We start from the raw sequence: 20499 nt of genomic DNA, 5'->3' as shown, positions 1-20499 counted from the left end.
CTTTCAGTTGGCTTTCTTTACCCAGAGGAATAAGCTGGATAACTCATCTGAGACGTGACGCTGCATACATAAACTGTGCAGAGGGATCCACCTGTGCAGGGCGTGGTGGTAAAAGGCAAATTACTTGGCTAAATAAGTTAACTTCACACACCAGGCGTCTTTGTCATTTATAGCCATGGCTGCTGCAGGCAAGATTCAAGATTTCGGTGAGTTGGTGTTTCACTGTATACTGTACACTGTGTTAGAAGAGGCAGGCGTCTTAAGATTTATTGAAATTATTTCAGACCATCATTTACCTGTGTAGGAAATTATGGCATCTTGGAGACTCGTGTTGAGTTATTTAGTCATATTCTTTTAAAAGTTTTACGTTTTTTAGCAGACATAAATAAAACTTGCATGCTCATTTTTAAAAACACACTCTGGACAGTGGCGTAGCCAGGGAGGGCAAAGGGGGGACATCAAGCATCCAGGGGGCGCCAAATTGAGGTTTCCAAATTTTAGAATGAAATGTTTTCCATACTTAAATGCACTAAAAAGTAAATAAAAAAACATTCGCATACTCAGTCCATCACTCCATCAGTTTGAGGATATATTTTTCCAATGTTTTTTGCCTCTTTCTAATTTCGAAGCACGTATTAGTTCTACATACCCAACAGACAATAATTTATCCCCTCCACTACTCTAACATGCTTGACTTATTAAAATATTAAAACATGTAAAACTATTTAAAATAAAACTTTTTTTTCTTTTCTTAAAATACTATTATTTTAAATACATTTTTTAAAATTTTCAATCCCTTCCCCATTGCATTTTGGCAAACAGTAGGGGGCGCGAAATCTTCAGTTGAGCCCGGGCGCTGAAATCCCTAGCTATGCCTCCGACTCTGGACAAGTGCAGAATAAAAACATAAAAAATGTTAAACTACAAGAGCAAACAACATAGTGAAGATAGGAGAAGTTGTACATATTGACTGTTTTTATTTTTCGGATCACTCTTGACTGGACGTTGACACTGAAGCATCTCTGGCGGCTGCTCTTCAGACTGTGCACTGGCTCCTGTCTGGCTGCTCTTATTGAGTTGTATTCACATACCGTGAATCGGTTTGGCATTGAATTTTAATTTCACACTACTGTTGGCTCTTTTTAGACATTTTAAAATTAATTTAAAGGCTTTCTGGGTGACAGATTTTTTTTATCTCGGATTTAATTCTGTGACCATTATTATGTTGGTTCTTTCACAGGGCTGCTTTATTTTTCTACATATGCCGCCATTTTAGGCACCTTTTTGATGACTTGTAATCATGGGCAGAGGTTGACATTTAGCTTGTTGGGCATACGAACCATAAAACATGATTGAATTTGTTTGGGTCACAGCCATACTGCTACATATTTACACTCTGTGACTCCCAAGTCACATATCATAAATTGTTTGTAATATAAAATTACAACATAGCCCAACCTAAATCTCACCTATATTAGCCCATTTAGTCATCATTTTCTAACCCACTTAGTTATGACCAGGATTGCATTGCTGGAGTGTGAGCCCAGCAAGCATAGTACACAAAGCAGGACAAACCTCTCTTACAATAATAATAATAATACATTTTATTTATATAGCGCCTTTGATATGCTCACGGTGCTTCACTGAGTCATAGAATAAAACAGCAGGGTTTATGTAACACTGGATACAAATGTTTTCCTGAATAGAACAATTAAACAGATAGCAAAGCATTAAATAGAATAAAGAACAATAAACCAGAGTTTAAACTAAATTCAATACTAAAAGAAAAACCTAACAAATAACCTCATTTGTGATATAGCAGACACACAAATGATCCTGAGGTCCTGAACAGAGAGGTAAACTGAAAGAAAGGGCAGAATATTAAGTTAAGTTAAAAGCCTTCCTAAATAGATGAGTTTTAATTTGTTTTTTAAAAGAATGAATTGTGTCAGCTGATCAAATTAATTTCGGATGTCATTCCAAAGTCTGGGTGCTATGGAGCTGAAGGCCCTGTCACCCATAGAGTGCAGGTTAGTGTGAGGCACAACAAGATTACCAGAATCAGAGGACCTTAGCAGGCAAACAGGAGCATAGTGATTTAGAAGGTCCCTGATGTAGTCCGGTGTGAGGCAATTTAAAGAATTTTATATTCAATCCTGTAAGACACATGGAGCCAGTGAAGGCAAAGCAGGATGGGTGTGATGTGCTCGCTGCTGCTGGTTCGAGTAAGGACTCTTGCAGCAGAATTTTGAATCAACTGGAGCTGTGATATAAGATTAGAAGGGGCACCTGCCAGCAGCGAGTCACAATAATTGATGCGGGATTTGATAAAAGCAGGGACAAGTTTCTCAGCATTAAAAAAAGGACAGGAATGAGCAAACATGGGATATGTTATGAAGGTGAAAGTAAGAAAGTTTCTTAATGTGGTTTATGTGGGCGGAATAAGAAAGGAAGGAATCAAAAATGAAACCAAGATTCCTTGCATCAGAAGAAGGTCTGATGAGATCACCGTCAAGAGTGACTGAAGAGGAGCTCATTTTCTTAAGTAGCACTTTAGTGCCAATTTGCAGGAGTTCAGCTTTGTTGCAATTTAATTTTCAAGTTCTGCTCCATCCAGATTTTAATTTTATTGAGGCAAGTTGTGAGCTGTGAAGTTGCACTTTTGACATTGAAATAGAGTTGAGTGTCATCTGCATAAAAATGATAACCCAGTCCATAGCTACTAATAATATGGCCAAGGGGAAGCATATAAATACAGAAGAGAAGAGGGCCGAGGACAGAGCCCTGAGGAACTCCTTGTGTGACTGGCGCTGAGCTGGATCTGCTGTTGCCAAAACTAATAAACTCTTGCCTATCAGTCAGATGGGACTTGAACCACTGGAGGGCAGTGCCAGAGATACCCAGCATTCTGGACAGTAGAATGTCATGTCTGACCTGAGTGTCAAATGCTGCGCTGAGGTCTAACAGAATTAATATGCTGGTTTGTCCAGAGTCTGCTGCCATAAGCAAATCATTGGTTACCCAAAAGAGAGCAGTTTCACAGCTATGCTGCACCCTGAAACCAGACTGAAAGGGTTCCATCAAGTTATTAGAAGTTAAGTTTAGTAAATGGTGAGTTGGGAGGCTCCAATACGCTCAAGAACTTTTGACAGAAAAAGTAAGTGGGAAATAGGCTGTAAATTGTTAAGACTGTCACCATCAAGACCAGACTTTTTAACAAGGAGGTTACAGAAGCGATTTTAAAAGTGAGCGGCATAAACCCAATGTCAAGGGATGTATTGATTATTGTTGTAACAGTTGAGATTATGGCATGAAGGCAGGATTTAAGAAGTGTGTTGGGGATGGGGTCCAGTACACAAGTAGTCGGCCTCATCTTACAAAGCAGGTCATTAACAAACGCAGATGTGAATGGTGAGAACTTAGAGAAAGAGCTGGATGGAGTGGGAAAACAGGGAAGGATTTAAATGGATGATGGATTTATGTTAGTTGAATTATTTAGATCTTTAATTTTGTTGCGGAAAAACTGGAGGAATTTTTCACAGACTTCAGTAGGGGAGGTAGTTGGGCCAGATGCAGGTTGAAGTAATTTATTAACTGCAGAGAACAAAACCCTTGGGTTATCATGGCGACTTTTTATTGTTCTGCCATAATGTGTGTTCTTGGCTGCAGTTAGTGCATCCCTAAGCCCTTTGATGGTCAGAGAAAGCCTGGATGTGCACGGTGAGGCCAGTCTTACGTGATATTCTCTCAAGGCGTTGGCCAGTTGCTTTCATAGATCGCAATTCTGAGTTATACCAAGGAGCTGAACGCTTAAAGGAAACCTCCTTATGTTTTAAAGGAGCTGTTTTATCTAATGCTGAATGAAGGGCTGAGTTATAGTGGTCAACAAGACTATCTTAGTGTTGACGGAATAGGTGAAGACAGAAAAAGAATAGAAATGGATCCAGCAAGAACAGAGGGACAGATATTTTTAAGGCTTCGGAAAGGAATTTGATGTTTACAGGTAAGAGGAGGGAGAGATAATGAGACAGTGAAAAATACTGCTTTATGGTCAGAGAGTCCCAAATCAGTGCTGTAAGTGTTGCCGACAGATCATCCAGATGTGCACATCAGGTCCAGTATATGACCACCAGAGTGGGTGGGAAAATCAACCTGCTGCACCAAGTCAAAACAGTCCAATAAGGATAGGAATTCATTTCTCAGTTTACATGTAGTAATGTCAATATGGATGTTGAAATCGTCAAGAAGAATGACTCTCTGAGAAAGTGAACTTAAGTGGGTTAATAATTCAGTCAGATCAGATGAAAAAGAGGCATTGTATTTCGGGAGACAATAGACAACAATAAGTGAGACAGGTCTAGATTTTGTTATTAGCTTAAGAGCCAGACACTCAAAAGACAATGGACCGTCAATGGGGATTCTTTTGATGTTTAACTTCGATTTAGCAATTGCTGCGACTCCTCCACCTTGTCTTGAGCTGCGAGGCTCCATGAAGTGAATGTATCCAGGCGGGGTCACCTCCATGACAGATGTAAAATCATTTGGTTTTTGCCAAGTTTCTGTTAAGCACAGCAAGTCAAGGTTTGAGTCTGTAATGAATTCTGATAGAACCAGTGCTTTGCCATTAAGAGATTTTGAGTTAAACAGTGCAATATTAGCCAATGTGGGTTCGTTGTGTGCAGATCCGTGACCATGAGTTTATTTTAACATATTGCAGATTTGGCACACTGACAGTCCTATTTCCAAAGCCGTGAGTAGGACGGCATATTCCTGAGCAAATGCTGCCAGTGAACTTTTCATTCGCAGCCCGGCTATGGCAGCGATCTGACCCGCGATGTAAATATTTTGGGCACTGCACAATACCATTGTCTTTTAGGACATTCCAGTCTGACCATTTGCTCTGGACAAACTGTTTAATATCATGAGAGTATTTTAGCATAGTAGAGAGCAATACTTATCTGAAAGTAGCAGAGAAGCAGCACAGCAGAAAAGGTGAGACGGGAGGATCGTGTGGCACAGATGAGCGGAAAAACCATAGTAGGAGATATTACAAAATGCACATGAAAATACCAAAATTTGGAGGTTCTAACATACAGCCACATACATATAATGCTGGGTAATCACAGGCAGGATTGCCCAGAGCCGCATCCAGCTGGTTGTAAAACCTCAGATCATGTCTTAGTCATTAAGCAAGTATAGAAGGAATCGAGAGCAATCCAGTGTATAAAATATAATCAAGAAGACAGGCCATTTCCGGGTCATAGATCGACACGGTGCAAAGAAATGTCCATAGGGCTCGTCCAGTGTGCCACAGAAAGATTCAGTTGTCCCCGAGGCAAACCCAGTCAAGGCAAAGTCTATAAAAGTAAATCCAAATTAACACAGTTTGAGTCAATTGCATCCATGAACTATACATACAATAAAAAGAAAGTGAACAATTGCAAAAAGTTTAGGATTAATGCAAATTTTAACGAAAAGTGTTGATAACAGGGAAGAGCAGTAGCAACATGTGTGTGCCAGTGTTCCCTCCACAGTCACTTGTTTTGTGTTGGTAAAGTGATATTTTACTCTACTTTTCCCCTTTTTATTATTAATATGTAGCCTTTTTCAGAATGCCTCAAATCTCACAGACTTACCACTGTTTATAAGGTATTGTACCATATACTGTACAATTAAAAAAAAAAAAAATTTAAATTCTAAAATTTTTATTTTTATGCTGTATTAAGGATTTGTTCTGTTCTGTGTATTGTGTTATATTGACCCCCTTTTTTTGACACCCACTGCACGCCCAACCTACCTGGAAAGGGGTCTCTCTTTGAACTGCCTTTCCCAAGGTTTCTTCCATTTTCCCTACAAGTTTTTTTGGGAGTTTTCCTTGTCTTCTCAGAGAGTCAAGGCTGGGGGGCTGTCAAGAGGCAGGGCCTGTTAAAGCCCATTGCGGCACTTCCTGTGTGATTTTGGGCTATACAAAAATAAACTGTATTGCATTGTATTGTATTGTACTGTAACTTCTCCCCACCTTCCCCTCTATATCTATAACCTCAGGCAATTGGGAGTAGTAAAAGACAAGCAGGAGCTAAGTTACAATTTAAACAATGTATTATTGACAATATTCATAAATAATAACAATATGCAAAGTACATTTGAATATTGGCAACCATACAACCTGATAAAGGGCGGCACGGTGGCGCAGTGGGTAGCGCTGCTGCCTCGCAGTAAGGAGACCTGGGTTCGCTTCCCGGGTGCACCCTGTGTGGAGTTTGCATGTTCTCCCCGTGTCTGCGTGGGTTTCCTCCCACAGTCCAAAGACATGCAGGTCAGGTGCTCCTAAATTATCCATAGTGTGTGCTTGGTGTGTGTGCCCTGCGGTGGGCTGGCACCCTGCCCAGAGGTCTGTTCCTGCCTTGTGCCCTGTACTGGCTGGGATTGGCTCCAGCAGACCCCTGTGCTAGGATATAGCGGGTTGGACAGTGACTGACTGACAACCTGATATATGTTGATGGGTAGTTTCAGGCAGCACACAGACTTGTTATTTACTTAAAATGTCTCAAGTTCATTTGTGGTCAGCTTTCTTCTGAACAGGCCACATGCCTGTCTCAAAATGGCTGCTGAGCTGTGCGCTTCATTGTGTTGTCCTTTTCAGGTCATGGTGTGAGATGGTCTTTCATCAGTTGACCACTCTTATCACTCACCTTTTTTTTCTTTCCTCCTCCTCCTCCAGAACTCTCTGCTGTTGTTCTCCATGCCTCAGGAACTGACTCCTCTGGGTACTGAATCTGTAGGGTGACATCACATGAATTACTTACAGTCAACTTGCACTTCTTCTACACCATCTGTCTTGGTGTTGCAACCCCACCTAAATTTTCAGTTTTTCTCCCACAGCTACAGTTCCTTGTTATTTTCACTTAAACACACCATAGAGCAATGGACACATACCATTTTCAAAATTTCCATTTCTTAAGGCCCAAAATCACAACTAATTCTCTATATTTACCAGGATATTGAAATGTTTTCATGCTGAAACCTTGTAGCTGGCTCCCCAAATAACAACAGGCAATACCCAAGAAAATAGAATTATGCCATGAGGTGGTACCCTCCACCTGCTCCCAAAAAATAATGAAAAGTAACATTCAGAACTTATTATATATATATATATAAGGTAACATTACATTATTACCTTCCATCTTAGTGAAATGCTCTTTGTTCTAATTATACAGTTTAATGTACAGTATCACCTGAGAAAGAGGTGCTCGCCAGTTTTAAAGGTAGCATAGTGAATTGGATACGTCTATGAACCAACACCTCTGAGTTCAATTCCCACAGATGACCAACAACTATTTCTTTCTTTAAATTAAACAAAATAAAAAAAAAAACCTCATCCATATTTGTCATTCCTCCATGACACTCCTTTTCAGGTTTTCTGTGTCTCATTTGATTATGCTTTGTTTTCCAGATTAGATTAGTCAATTCCACACACAAAATATGTTCTTCATTACCTCATTAAAGGCTTCACCAATTCACATTTATGTGTACACTCCTGATATTCACACTGAGAAGCCACAAGAACAAATCCTCACCAACATCTCTCATAGTTCAAAAAGCACAGCAAAGTGCAATATGTTTATATGAAACACCTGTGACTTTAAGTGTCACGCTGCTGGAATCCACGTTGTATTACAGTACAACTTGGTAAACATTACAACTTTATTTAATTGTCATTTATTAGAAGACAATATTTCAGCAGTTGACCAAGAAATAGTATTCTTATAACCCTCTTCCATCCTCCTTTGTATGATTTTGACTTCTTCAGTGATTGCTGTTACAACTCCATGTTCACAAACAAACCAGTGGAAAGGAAGCACAGTTGTTAATTTGGGTGCCAGGGTTCAGTCCCTGCATGCTACATGAATATTTAACAAACACAGCAGCTTTTCATTTTTCTTATTAAGGTTGTAATTAAGTAAGATTTTCCCCCAAATTCAAAAGAGAATACAATTTCACAACATGTTGCTCTTTTCTGGCCTTTCCTCTCATGCACTCGTCTCTCTGGTCACTTCTACAACTGTACAGTCTGTCTCCTATTGAATGACCCCATGCTCTGCCACCATCCATGCCTTCTTCTTCTTCTTCTTTCGGCTGCTCCCATTAGGGGTTGAAACAGCGGATCATCCTTTTTCATATCGTCCTGTCTTCCTGTTACACCATCACTTGCATGTCTTCTCTCACCACATCCATAAACCTTTGCTTAGGCCCTCCTCTTTTCCTTTTGCCTGGCAGCTCTATCTTTGACATCTTTTTTCCCAATATACCCAGCATCTCTCCTCTGCATATGTCTAAACCAACGCAATTTCGCCTCTCTGATTTTGTCTCCCAACCATCCAACTTGAGCTGACCCTCTAATGTACTTGGTCCTAATCCTGTCCATCCTTGTCACATCCAATGCAAATCTTAGCATCTTTTACTCTGCCACCTCCAGCTCTGTCTCCTGCTTTCTGGTCAGTGCCATCATCTCTAACCCATATAACAAAGCTAGTCTCACTACCATCCTGTAGACCAGGGGTACTCAAAGTTTTTGAATGCCGGTCCACATTCAGTTCGCCACCAACCATTGGGGTTCGCTATAGCCAGGTTTACCATGTAGGTCTGTAGGACTGTAGGTGTAGGTCTGTAGGAGGCTACTAATAGATTCAACGCAAATGATGAAATTTTTACAGAAGACCAAGACATGCACAAAACATGGAAAACAATTCAAAAAAGTCACATGACTACTTGCAATTAACACACCAATTACAACAGTTGGTACGTAAATGATTGTCACTCAGGGTGAAGTGTGAAACTGTTGTTACGATTTCATAATGGCAGCATAGTTCAGTGAGATAGATAGATAGATACTTTATTAATCCCAAGGGGAAATTCACATAATCCAGCAGCAGTATACTGATACAAAGAAACAATATTAAATTAAATAGTAATAAAAATGAAAAGAATTAAAATAAAATTAATGTTCGCATTTACTCCCCCGGGTGGAATTGAAGAGTCGCATAGTGTGGGGGAGGAACGATCTCTTCAGTCTGTCAGTGGAACAGGACAGTGACAAAAGTCTGTCACTGAAGCTGCTCCTCTGCCTGGAGATGATCCTGTTAAGTGGATGCAATGGATTCTTCATGATTGACAGGAGTCTGCTTAGTGCCCGTCGCTCTGCAACAGATGTTAAACTGTCCAACTTTAATCCTACAATGGAGCCTGCCTTCTTAACAAGTTTGTCCAGGCGTGAGACGTCTTTCATCTTTATGCTGCCACCCCAGCACACCACCGCGTTGAAGAGGGCACTCGCCACAACCGTCTGGTAGAACATCTGCAGCATCTTACTGCAGATGTTGAAGGATGCCACCCTTCTCAGAAAGTAAAGTCTGCTCTGAGCTTTCTTACATAGAGCATCAGTATTGGCAGTCCAGTCCAATTTGTCATCCAGCTGCACTCCCAGATATTTATAGGTCTGCACCCTCTGCACACAGTCACCTCTGATGATCACAGGGCCCATGAGGGGCCTGGGCCTCCTAAAATCCATCACCAGCTCCTTGGTCTTGCTGGTGTTAAGGTGTAAGTGGTTTGTATTCAAGGAATACATCTTCACGGAGATTCCAGAACCTTTCCAACACACGGCCCTTGCTTAACCATCTGACGTCATTGTGAAGCAGCAAATCTCCAAATTCTGTAGACATCTCTTCAAGAAAAGAACGAAACAGACGATGTTGCAGAGACGAATTACATCATAAAAAATTTACTAATTTCACAAGAGTAGACATCACTTCTGCCAGTTCGTCACAAAGTTTTGAACAGAGGGCCGACTGATGAATGATGTAGTGATAAGCAACAAGGTTGGGCTGAAGTGCCTTCATACGAGTGACAAGTCCTCTATCTTTACCAGTCATTGCTGGTGCCCCGTCTGTTGTAAGGGAAACCATTTTTGTTACATCCAATCCAGCTGCGTGCATAAACTGCGATAATGCTGAAAACATGTCCTCACCATGGTCTGTTTTGCTAGCGGTAGTAATGTCAGAAACTCTTCAACAAAATTATGGCCATCAAAAATTTTTGTGAACACACAGAGCTGAGACATGTCAGTTTTATCAGTGGATTCATCGCATGCGAGAGCAAACAATTCAGCCTGTTTAAGATCTGATATTAACTGACCACCGACATTGTCAGAAAGGTCATCTGCACGACGACTAGCAGTACTGTCTGATAATGGTATCTGCTGAATCAGTTCAACACACTTTTTGTCGGTAAACAGAACTGAAGAAGCAGACATCATGCATTCTTTAACAACCTCTGCATCAGTAAATGCTTTCTTATGTCTGTCAAGAACCCAAACAATGCGTAGCGAAGCTTCTGTAACATTTGATTGTGTGGTGGTCGCTTTTGTCATCAGCGATGAACTCGCTACCAACATCAACTTAAGGGCGTCGATCTTATGCGAACGGAGCTCTGACTTTGGTGGATAATTCACATTGTAGTACTCGGCGTGTTTCATCTCAAAATGTCGTTTTACATTGCCGCTTTTAATCATGCTTACCTTTTCCTGGCAAATAATGCACATGGGCATTATTTACAGAGTAAATAATAAAACAACAATAATTTTGGTGCTTTTATATTCGGACTTTTGGCTTACACAGAAGACAGTCGTGGTCCGCCAAAAACGTCTTGGCGGTCCGGATTGTGGACCGTGGTCCGCCGTTTGAGTACCCCTACTGTAGACCTTCCCTTTCACTCTTGCTGATGCCTGTTTATTATATCATAAATTACTACTTCTCCTTCTCCACCCATTTCACCCTTCCTTTACTCTCTTCTTCACCTCTCTGTTGATCCCAAGTATTTAAACTCATCCATCTTCGCCAGTTCTACTCCCTCCATCCTCACCATTCTACTGACCTCCCTCTCATTTACACACATATATTCTGTCTTGTTCCTACTGACCTTCATTCCTCTCCTCTCTAGAGCATATCTCCAACTCTCTAGGGTCTCTTCAGCCTGCACCCTACTATCGCTACAGATCACAATGTCATCAGCAAACATCATAGTCCTGACTCCTGTCTAATCTCATCTGTCAACCTGTCCATCACCATTGCAAATAAGAAAGGGCTCAGAGCTGATCCCTGATGTGATACCACCTCCATGTTGAATGTATCCGTCGCTCCTACTGCAGACTTCACCACTGTCACACTTCCCTCGTACATATCCTGTACAACTCTTACATACTTTTCTGCCACTCCCAACTTCCTCATACAATACCACAACTCCTCTCAAGGCACCCTGTTATATGCTTTCTCCAGGTCCACAAAGACACAATGTAGCTCCTTCTGGCCTTCTCTAAACTTCTCCATCAACACCCTCAGAGCAAACATTGGGTCTGTGGTGGTCTTTCTTGGCATGAAACCATACTGCTGCTCACTGATCATCACCTCACTTCTTAGCCTAGCTTCCACAACTCTTTCCCATAACTTCATGCTGTGGCTCATCAATTTTATTCCCTGTAGTTACTGTAGTCTTGCACATCCCCCTTATTCTTAAATATTGGCACCAGTACACTTCTTCTCCACTCCTCAGGCATCCTCTCTCTTTCCAAGATTCCATTAAACAATCTGATTAAAAACTCCACTGCCATCTCTCCTAGACACTTCTGTGCTTCCATAGGTGTGTCATCTGGACCAACGGCCTTTCCATTTTTCATCCTCTTCATAGCTGTTCTTACTTCCTTCTTGCTAATTCTTTGCACTTCCTTATTCACTATCTCCACATCATCCAACCTCTTCTCTCTCTCGTTCTCTTCATTCGTCAGCATCTCAAAGTACTCTTTCCATCTGCTCAACACACTCTCCTCGCTTGTGAGTATGTTTCCATCTTTATTACCCTAACCTGCTGCACATCTTTCCCAGCTCAGTCCCTCTGCCAATCGGTGTAGGTCGTTTTCTCTCTCCTTACTGTCCAACCTCTCATGCAACTCATCATAAGCTTTTTCTTTAGCCTTCGCCACCTCTCTCTTCACCTTGCGCCTTATCTCCTTGTACTCTTGTCTACTTTCTGCATCTCTCTGACTATCCCACTTTTTCTTTGTCATCCTCTTCCTCTGTATACTCTCCTGTATTTCCTCATTCCACCACCAGGTTTCCTTTTCCTTCTTCCTCTTTCCAGATGTCACGCCAAGCACCTTTCTTGCTGTCACCCTTACTACATCTGCTGTAGTTTCCCAGCTGTCTGGTAACTCTTCACTACCACCCAGTGCCTGTCTTACCTTCTCCCTAAACTCAAACTTGCAGTCTTTTTTTTTCATCTTCCACCATTTGATCCTTGGCTCCGCCCTCACTCTCTTCCTCTTCTTGATCTCCAATGTCATCCTACAGACCACCATCTTATGCTGCCTAACTACACTTTCCCCGGCCACCTTTTTGCAGTCTTCACTCTCCTTCAGATCAACTCTTCTGGAAAGGATGTAATCTACCTGTGTGCATTTTCCTCCACTCTTGTATGTAACCCTTTGTTCCTCCCTCTTCTTAAAATACGTATTCACCACAGCCATGTCCATCCTTTTGGCAAAATCCACTATCCTCTGACCTTATTCATTCCTCTCCTTGACACCATACCTACCCATCACCTCCTCGTCTCCACTGTTCCCTTCACCAACATGCCCATTGAAATCCGCTCCAATCACTACTTTCTGTCCCTTGGGTATACTGTTCATCACTTCATCCAACTCACTCCAAAAATCTTCTTTCTCACCCATTGCACACCCAAAGTGCGGTGCATATGCACTAACAACATTCATCATCACATCTCCAATTTCCAGCTTCATAATCATTAATGTTCCTTCAGAATAACTCCTGCCCCATTTCTCCTCCCATCCACACCATGATAGAACAATTTGAATCCACCTCCGATCCACTTGGCCTTACTCCCCTTCCATTTAGTCTCTTGCACGCACAATATATCAACCCTCCTTCTCTCCATCATATCTGCTAACTCTCTCCCCTTACCAATCATACTGCCAACATTCAAAGTTCCTACCCTCAGTTCAACTCTCTTTACTTTCCTCCTCTCCTCATGCCTCTGAACTATTCTTCTCCTTCGGCCAACAGTAACCCAATTTCTGCCAGCACCCTGTTGGCTAACGGTACTGGTGGCGGTCGTTGTTAAACCGGGACTCGACCGATCCGTTATGGAAATTTGTATTGTTGTCTGCATATTGATTTGGCAAAAGTTTACAACAGATGCCCTTCCTGATGTAACACTCCCCATTTATCCAGATTTGGGACTGGCACAAAAAACACTCTGTTTTGCGCATCTCCTGTGGCTGGGTTACACTTGCGCCTTTTGTGAAAGTGTTTATTTGATATTTGGATTTCAGGCTTCACATATTTCATGTGTACATTTTGTCATTTGTTACTAAAACATGAAAAACGTTTGTTTTAGCAATGTGTTTAAATAGACACGGAACACACATGAAATGTATGTATTCCAAATGACGATATATTATTTACCCTCTACAACTCAAGCACTTCACTTCAAGATAAACACTGAGCACTGAGAACATTCTTTGTGAAATTGAGCTGCGGTGGTGGGTGAGGGGATGGGATAGCAGGCTGCTTGTGTTGATCAACACATTTACTAGGCAAAAGATGCTGATGGAGAGGTGCAAAGGGATATAAGGTGGACTGGGACTACGAGTTTTTTCGTAGGCTTTGGTAATTCTAGTGTTATGAAGCAAGCCCTTTAATACTCATGTTATTATCGGCTGCATGTGCAATCTACATTTTTGGTAAATGTTACTATTGCCGCAGTAAAACTTAATACATGGTTCTCCTTGTATTCCTTTGCATTGACACTTAATAATGTGTAGTATTTGTGAAGCCTTTATACAGTATTTATTACAGATAATTATTATACCAATATCTCTGAATTCGTAATCGGGTGCGCATAAATTTCTGCTTACAATTAATGTGCTTCTTAATGAGAAAAGATTGTGTTCTTCAACAGGTACAGAAATGAGAAGTGGCGAAAATGGCACTGAGAGGACTTTCAGCAATTTAAGATGGCCTATTAATTTAAGGATTGTCTTGCTTGGGACAGCGCTGGCCGAGAAGATTCAAGTGGGCAATTTACTACTTGGCAAGATGGAATTTAGGCTGGAATGTAGCACTAAGGGGAGAATGAACAAGTCAGAGCGAAGAAGTGCTATACGGGAAGGGAAAGAGATCACTGTAGTCAACACACCAGATTTGCTTGACCCCAACATATTTTTTAAAGAACTTAAAATGGAAATGGAACAATGCACTAGTCTATGCTTCCCTGGACCCCATGCCTTCTTGATTATATTGAGAGAGGGGGCATTTGAAGAACGAGATAGAGAAGCAATCACACTGATTGAGAAGATATTTGGAAGAAGTGTGTTTGACCATTCTCTGCTGGTCTTTACAAAACACACTCACACAAGCAAGATGCTTAAAGAGTGTTTGAGAGAAGCAACAAGACACATCCAACAACTTGTGGACAGATGTAAGAAGAGATACCATCTTCTTAACATTGACGATGTCAACAATGACAGTCAGGTTATGGAACTCATGAGAAAAATTGAAGAAATGAGAGGAGGAAATCCAGAAAACTTCTACAGGAGCAGCTGGTTATCAATAGGAGCAGAAAGAATTCAACTTGATTTAAAAACAATTTTTGATAAAACACTGGGACACATGCAGACTGAATATAATTCACAAATGTTCTTAAAAATCAAAGAAATGAAAAGGAAGCAGAAGATAGAAGAAGAGAAAATGAAACAGACATTAGAAGAAGAATACAGTGTAAAAGTAAATTGGATGAAACAAGATTATGAAGAGAAATATCTAGAAAAAAAAAAGAAAATGAAGGATGAGTTTCAACAGAAAGAAACAGAAATGGATGTACAGCTTTTGGAAATGTGGGGAAACAAGTGGATTAAAACAGAAATGGAACTTACACAAACTTATGAACAAATCAAAGACAATGTAACAGCAGTGTTAAGAAAACATAGAAACCAGTTAGAATTTTTGAAGTATGATGAAGAAAGCAAAGGTGAACACCCCAGTAAGAGGAATGAAAACCTCAAACAAGATCAGAAAACAAGAATAAGTAACACAGATCAAAAAACACTAGCAGAGAAACAGAAAAATGAGGAATGGGGAAATGACCTTAAACAACTGAACCAGTCTCCTGAAGAGGCACATAGTGGCATGTTTGAAACTGTCTGGATGGAGTGTGAGGTGGAGTGGCACCAACTAAAACATAGGATTCAACAGAAACATGAAGAAGACCTTATTAAGAGGGAAAAGTTCTTGAAGCAGAAAATTAAAGCCAAATTCAATGAGAGAGAAAAGGAAAAAAAACAGCAGAAGGATACAATACTAAATCAGTTTAGCAAAACAGGCATTCAGGAACAAGCGAGCGAGCCTGAATATTATTTTGAAAGGCAGTCACAAAAGAACAGGAACACCATGAAACAAACCTTGGAGTCAAACTCTCTGAATAAGTTCACTGAAGAAGAAAAAAAACAAACAACAGAAAAGAAAGAACCAAAAGACATGGTACAGGTAACATTATGGAAGGATGCAAAAAATGAAAACCAAAAACTAAAAATAAATGAAGAGGATCTGAAGGAAAGAAAGGGAAAGAAGTCTAAGACACTGGTGGAGGAACCCTGCAAGGAAGAAACTGTGTCAGCTCTGGAGAATCGTGAAACAAACATGTTTCGTTTTGATCTGATGAGACAAAATACTTGTCAGACAAAAAGCACAAAGGAGGTAAAAACAGAGTCAGATACAAAGGAGAAACATGCAAATGTGGACAGAGAACGTAGTCAACAACACAAAGAAATGTGCAGGGAAACAAGTGAATGAAACGGAGAGCAGATCAGGAGAACCAAAGCTGCCATTCAGTGGACAGGAGTCGTTGAAAAGTAATAAAGATGGTAATCTGTCAGCTCTTGAGAATTGTGAAACAAACATGTTTCGTTTTGATGTGATGGGACCAAACACTTGTCAGACAAAAAAGGTAAAGTATTCAGGCGATATGGGCTTTGACAAAGCACAGCAAGATATACACCAAGACACAGAGGATGTGAAGAGAAGAAACAAACAACATGAACAAAATACACAATTTGCCAAACCACAAGACACACAAACGGACAAAAAACAATTAAGCAAGACAGAACATGACAAACAAAAAAAGGATGAGCCTATTCCAAAGAATGAGATTGGTCACTTTCACAAGGAGGAGAAGACCACAGGAGCAAACAACCCACAAGGAAAAAGGTCTGGAAATGGAAATGTCCAAATGAAAGAAGAGGAGACACTTTCAGGACACCAAAAATGTGCAATTTTAGGGATGAGGGAAAAGGATAAGCATACAAAACTGAGTATGGAGCTGGGCCAACAACAGATAAACACATTAAATGTACAGAACACAACAAAACAGTCAACACAGATACTAAATAAGGGGCCATTCAATGACCAGCCAGGACCAAAAGCAAACAAAGATGGAGCTCAAGAGATAAATAAGTCAGTAGTGAAAGAAAACAACAAGAAAGCCCGTGGCTCAAATCAGTTACCTTTTGGAAAACATGAAACCGACTTAACTGATTCTACCAAGGCTGTTATTCAAGGACAGTCTGAGATTAAGACTACCTGGGAAAAAGATGAGGATGTAGGAGATGGAGGTGTCAAGAAGGCAGACCAAGATCCACCTAAAAGGAAGGAAGATGAACTGATGATGAAAAGAAAACAAGAGTTTGAACATGAACAGCTCAGTAAAGCACAAAAGCAAAATCGAGAAAATGAAAATGAATTAAGAATAACAGAACCCGAGTCACAAAAGGATGAGACCCTAATTAGACAGAATGAGAACAAACAGATATACAAAGAAGATATGAACACAAGAACAAATAATATACAGACACAAGTGCATCAAGAAGAATATTCCAAAGTAGATGGTGGGCAGGAATTTTCAAGAAGCCAAAACAATGTCAATGTAGATTCTAAGGAAAAGGAAACACACACAACCACAAACAAAGAATATACTGAAGGAGACAAAACACTACAAAAGGGAGATATGAATAAAGTAAAAAGTAATAAAGATGTTGATCTAAAGCATAGCGGACAAGATATAAATGTGACAAAAACTGAGGTAAATAAGAATAAAGAAGGTGAGTTGAGTCAGATATCTCCAGAGGAACATAAGATAAGCCAGTGTGATGATGGCATCCCAAAAAAGACCAATATTAATGTTGAAACTGATAAGTTAAAGGATATAACAGAAGAAGGGGTGATAAATACTGAACAAGATGTACATCTAAAGACAAACACTGATGGGAAGCAAAAGAAGAAAAGAAAACAAGACTTGGGAAATAAAAATCTCATTACAGCACAAGAACATGAATGTGAAAAACAAAAGGGATTACACAAAATAAAACCTGAAGAAAAGCATGAAGAGATCTCCGTAACAAAGCAAGAGAATGACCAGGTTGACACAGACGACAAGGCAACAAGAAGAAACAACTCGGAAAGACAAAAATGTCAAGATGAAACAGAGGAACAGTCAAAGAGTACAAAGGAGGTAAAAACAGAGTCAGATACAAAGGAGAAACATGCAAATGTGGACAGAGAACGTAGTCAACAACACAAAGAAATGCAGGGAACAAGTGAATGAAACGGAGAGCAGATCAGGAGAACCAAAGCTGGCATTCAGTGGACAGGAGTCGTTGAAAAGTAATAAAGATGGTAATCTGTCAGCTCTTGAGAATTGTGAAACAAACATGTTTCGTTTTGATCCGATGGGACCAAACACTTGTCAAACAAAAAAGGTAAAGTATTCAGGCGATATGGGCTTTGACAAAGCACAGCAAGATATACACCAAGACACAGAGGATGTGAAGAGAAGGAACAAACAACATGAACAAAATACACAATTTGCCAAACCACAAGACACACAAACGGACAAAAAAGATTTAAGCAAGACAGAACATGACAAACAAAAAAAGGATGAGCCTATTCCAAAGAATGAGATTGGTCACTTGCACAAGGAGCAGAAGACCACAGGAGCAAACAACCCACAAGGAAAAAGGTCTGGAAATGGAAATGTCCAAATGAAAGAAGAGGAGACACTTTCAGGACACCAAAAATGTGCAATTTCAGGGATGAGGGAAAAGGATAAGCATACAAAACTGAGTATGGAGCTGGGCCAACAACAGATAAACACATTAAATGTACAGAACACAACAAAACAGTCAACACAGATACTAAATAAGGGGCCATTCAATGACCAGCCAGGACCAAAAGCAAACAAAGATGGAGCTCAAGAGATAAATAAGTCAGTAGTGAAAGAAAACAACAAGAAAGCCCGTGGCTCAAATCAGTTACCTTTTGGAAAACATGAAACCGACTTAACTGATTCTACCAAGGCTGTTATTCAAGGACAGTCTGAGATTAAGACTACCTGTGAAAAAGATGAGGATGTAGGAGATGGAGGTGTCAAGAAGGCAGACCAAGATCCACCTAAAATGAAGGAAGATGAACTGATGATGAAAAGAAAACAAGAGTATGAACATGAAAAGCTCAGTGAAGCACAAAAGCAAAATCGAGAAGATGAAAATGAATTAAGAATAACAGAACCCGAGTCACAAAAGGACGAGACCCTAATTAGACAGAATGAGAACAAACAGATATACAAAGAAGATATGAACACAAGAACAAATAATATACAGACACAAGTGCATCAAGAAGAATATTCCAAAGTAGACGGTGAGCAGGAATTTTCAAGAAGCCAAAACAATGTCAATGTAGATTCTAAGGAAAAGGAAACACACACAACCACAAACAAAGAATATACTGAACGAGACAAAACACTGCAAAAGGGAGATATGAATAAAGTAAAAAGTAATAAAGATGTTGATCTAAAGCATAGCGGACAAGATATAAATGTGACAAAAACCGAGGTAAATAAGAATAAAGAAGGTGAGTTGAGTCAGATATCTCCAGAGGAACATAAGATAAGCCAGTGTGATGATGGTATCCCAAAAAAGACCAATATTAATGTTGAAACTGATAAGTTAAAGGATAGAACAAAAGAAGGGGTGATAAATACTGAACAAGATGTAAGGACAAACACTGATGGGAAGAAAAAGAAGAAAAGAAAACAAGACTTGAGAAATAAAAATCTCATTACAGCACAAGAACATGAAAGTGAAAAACAAAAGGGATTAAGCAAAATAAAACCTGAAGAAAAGCATGAAGAGATCTCCGTAACAAAGCAAGAGAATGACCAGGTTGACACAGACGACAAGGCAACAAGAAGAAACAACTCGGAAAGACAAAAATGTCAAAATGAAACAGAGGAACAGTCAAAGAGTACAAAGGAGGTAAAAACAGAGTCAGATACAAAGGAGAAACATGCAAATGTGGACAGAGAACGTAGTCAACAACACAAAGAAATGCACAGGGAACAAGTGAATGAAACGGAGAGCAGATCAGGAGAACCAAAGCTGCCATTCAGTGGACAGGAGTTGTTGAAAAGTAATAAAGATGGCGATCTGCAGAAAGGAGGACTTGAGATGAGTAAATCTCCAGAAGAAGCTACAGTGGATGGCTGTGGCTTAAATCAAACAAACACCTGTTGCCCTGATATTTTGCAAATAAATGTGGCCAACAATTCAGATGGCATAAAAGATACAGAACATAAAGATGTGAGGAAAACTGGACAAGATTTGCATGCAGGGTTGATTGGTGAGACGAGTGAAAGAAACCAAACTTACTGAAGCAGAAAGAGTACTATGGTGTTGTACCGTGTTAGCCATTATGGATGTAGTGCAAAATCAAGCGCAATGACATCTTTTATTGGCTAACTAAGAAGATTACAATATGCAAGCTTTCGAGGCAACTCAGGCCTCTTCTTCAAGAGAAAACTCAACGCATGAAAATAAAGTGAAACACAAGTATCAGAGATTGCTGTTATAGGACATGTGAAATGACCCCAGAGATGCAGAACACAATACCCCAGACAAACACAATAATCTGAAGGGGATCAGTTCAAACTGAACGAATCAAAGACACGATTCAATAGCCAAAGTTATGTTGATTTCCAGCCTGGTAAAAAGGACGTGCATATAAACCTCCCTGAAGAATGTGGTCAACAACTTTACATGGGATAAGAGAATGCTTTGGACAAAGAGGCAGAAAAGATGGAAGAAGAGCCATGCAATGAAAAGCAAAGACTGAAAAACATTGAAGATGCTTATATGGAGAGTGAGGAGCAGAAAATGAGAAAGTCATCAATGAAGTAAACCAGTAACATGTAGGGAAAGTTCAGATCCATACCTGGTACCTTGATAATGTCCAAAAGCATACTTAAATAAATGTAACCAGCAATACAGATCTCTTTAAGAATACAACAGGTAAAGGTCTGAGAAAAATGGGGTAATATTTA

At 40.1% G+C, this 20499-nt stretch overlaps 1 protein-coding gene across 1 annotated transcript; it reads left to right on the top strand.

Annotated features, from left to right (window-relative positions):
* Positions 1-71: 71 nt before the first annotated feature.
* Positions 72-16017, top strand: LOC120537481 (uncharacterized protein PFB0145c-like). The gene is made up of 2 exons (XM_039766448.1): positions 72-206; positions 14032-16017. The coding sequence occupies exons 1-2, from the start codon at positions 176-178 to the stop codon at positions 15918-15920; spliced, it is 1920 nt and encodes a 639-aa protein (XP_039622382.1). The 5' UTR covers positions 72-175; the 3' UTR covers positions 15921-16017.
* The last annotated feature ends 4482 nt before the right edge of the window (positions 16018-20499 follow it).

The sequence above is a fragment of the Polypterus senegalus genome, chromosome 10, assembly GCF_016835505.1.
Source record: "Polypterus senegalus isolate Bchr_013 chromosome 10, ASM1683550v1, whole genome shotgun sequence".
Lineage (NCBI taxonomy): Eukaryota > Metazoa > Chordata > Cladistia > Polypteriformes > Polypteridae > Polypterus > Polypterus senegalus.
Note: the sequence above shows the minus strand (reverse complement) of the source record. Positions and strands in the feature narration are given on the sequence as shown.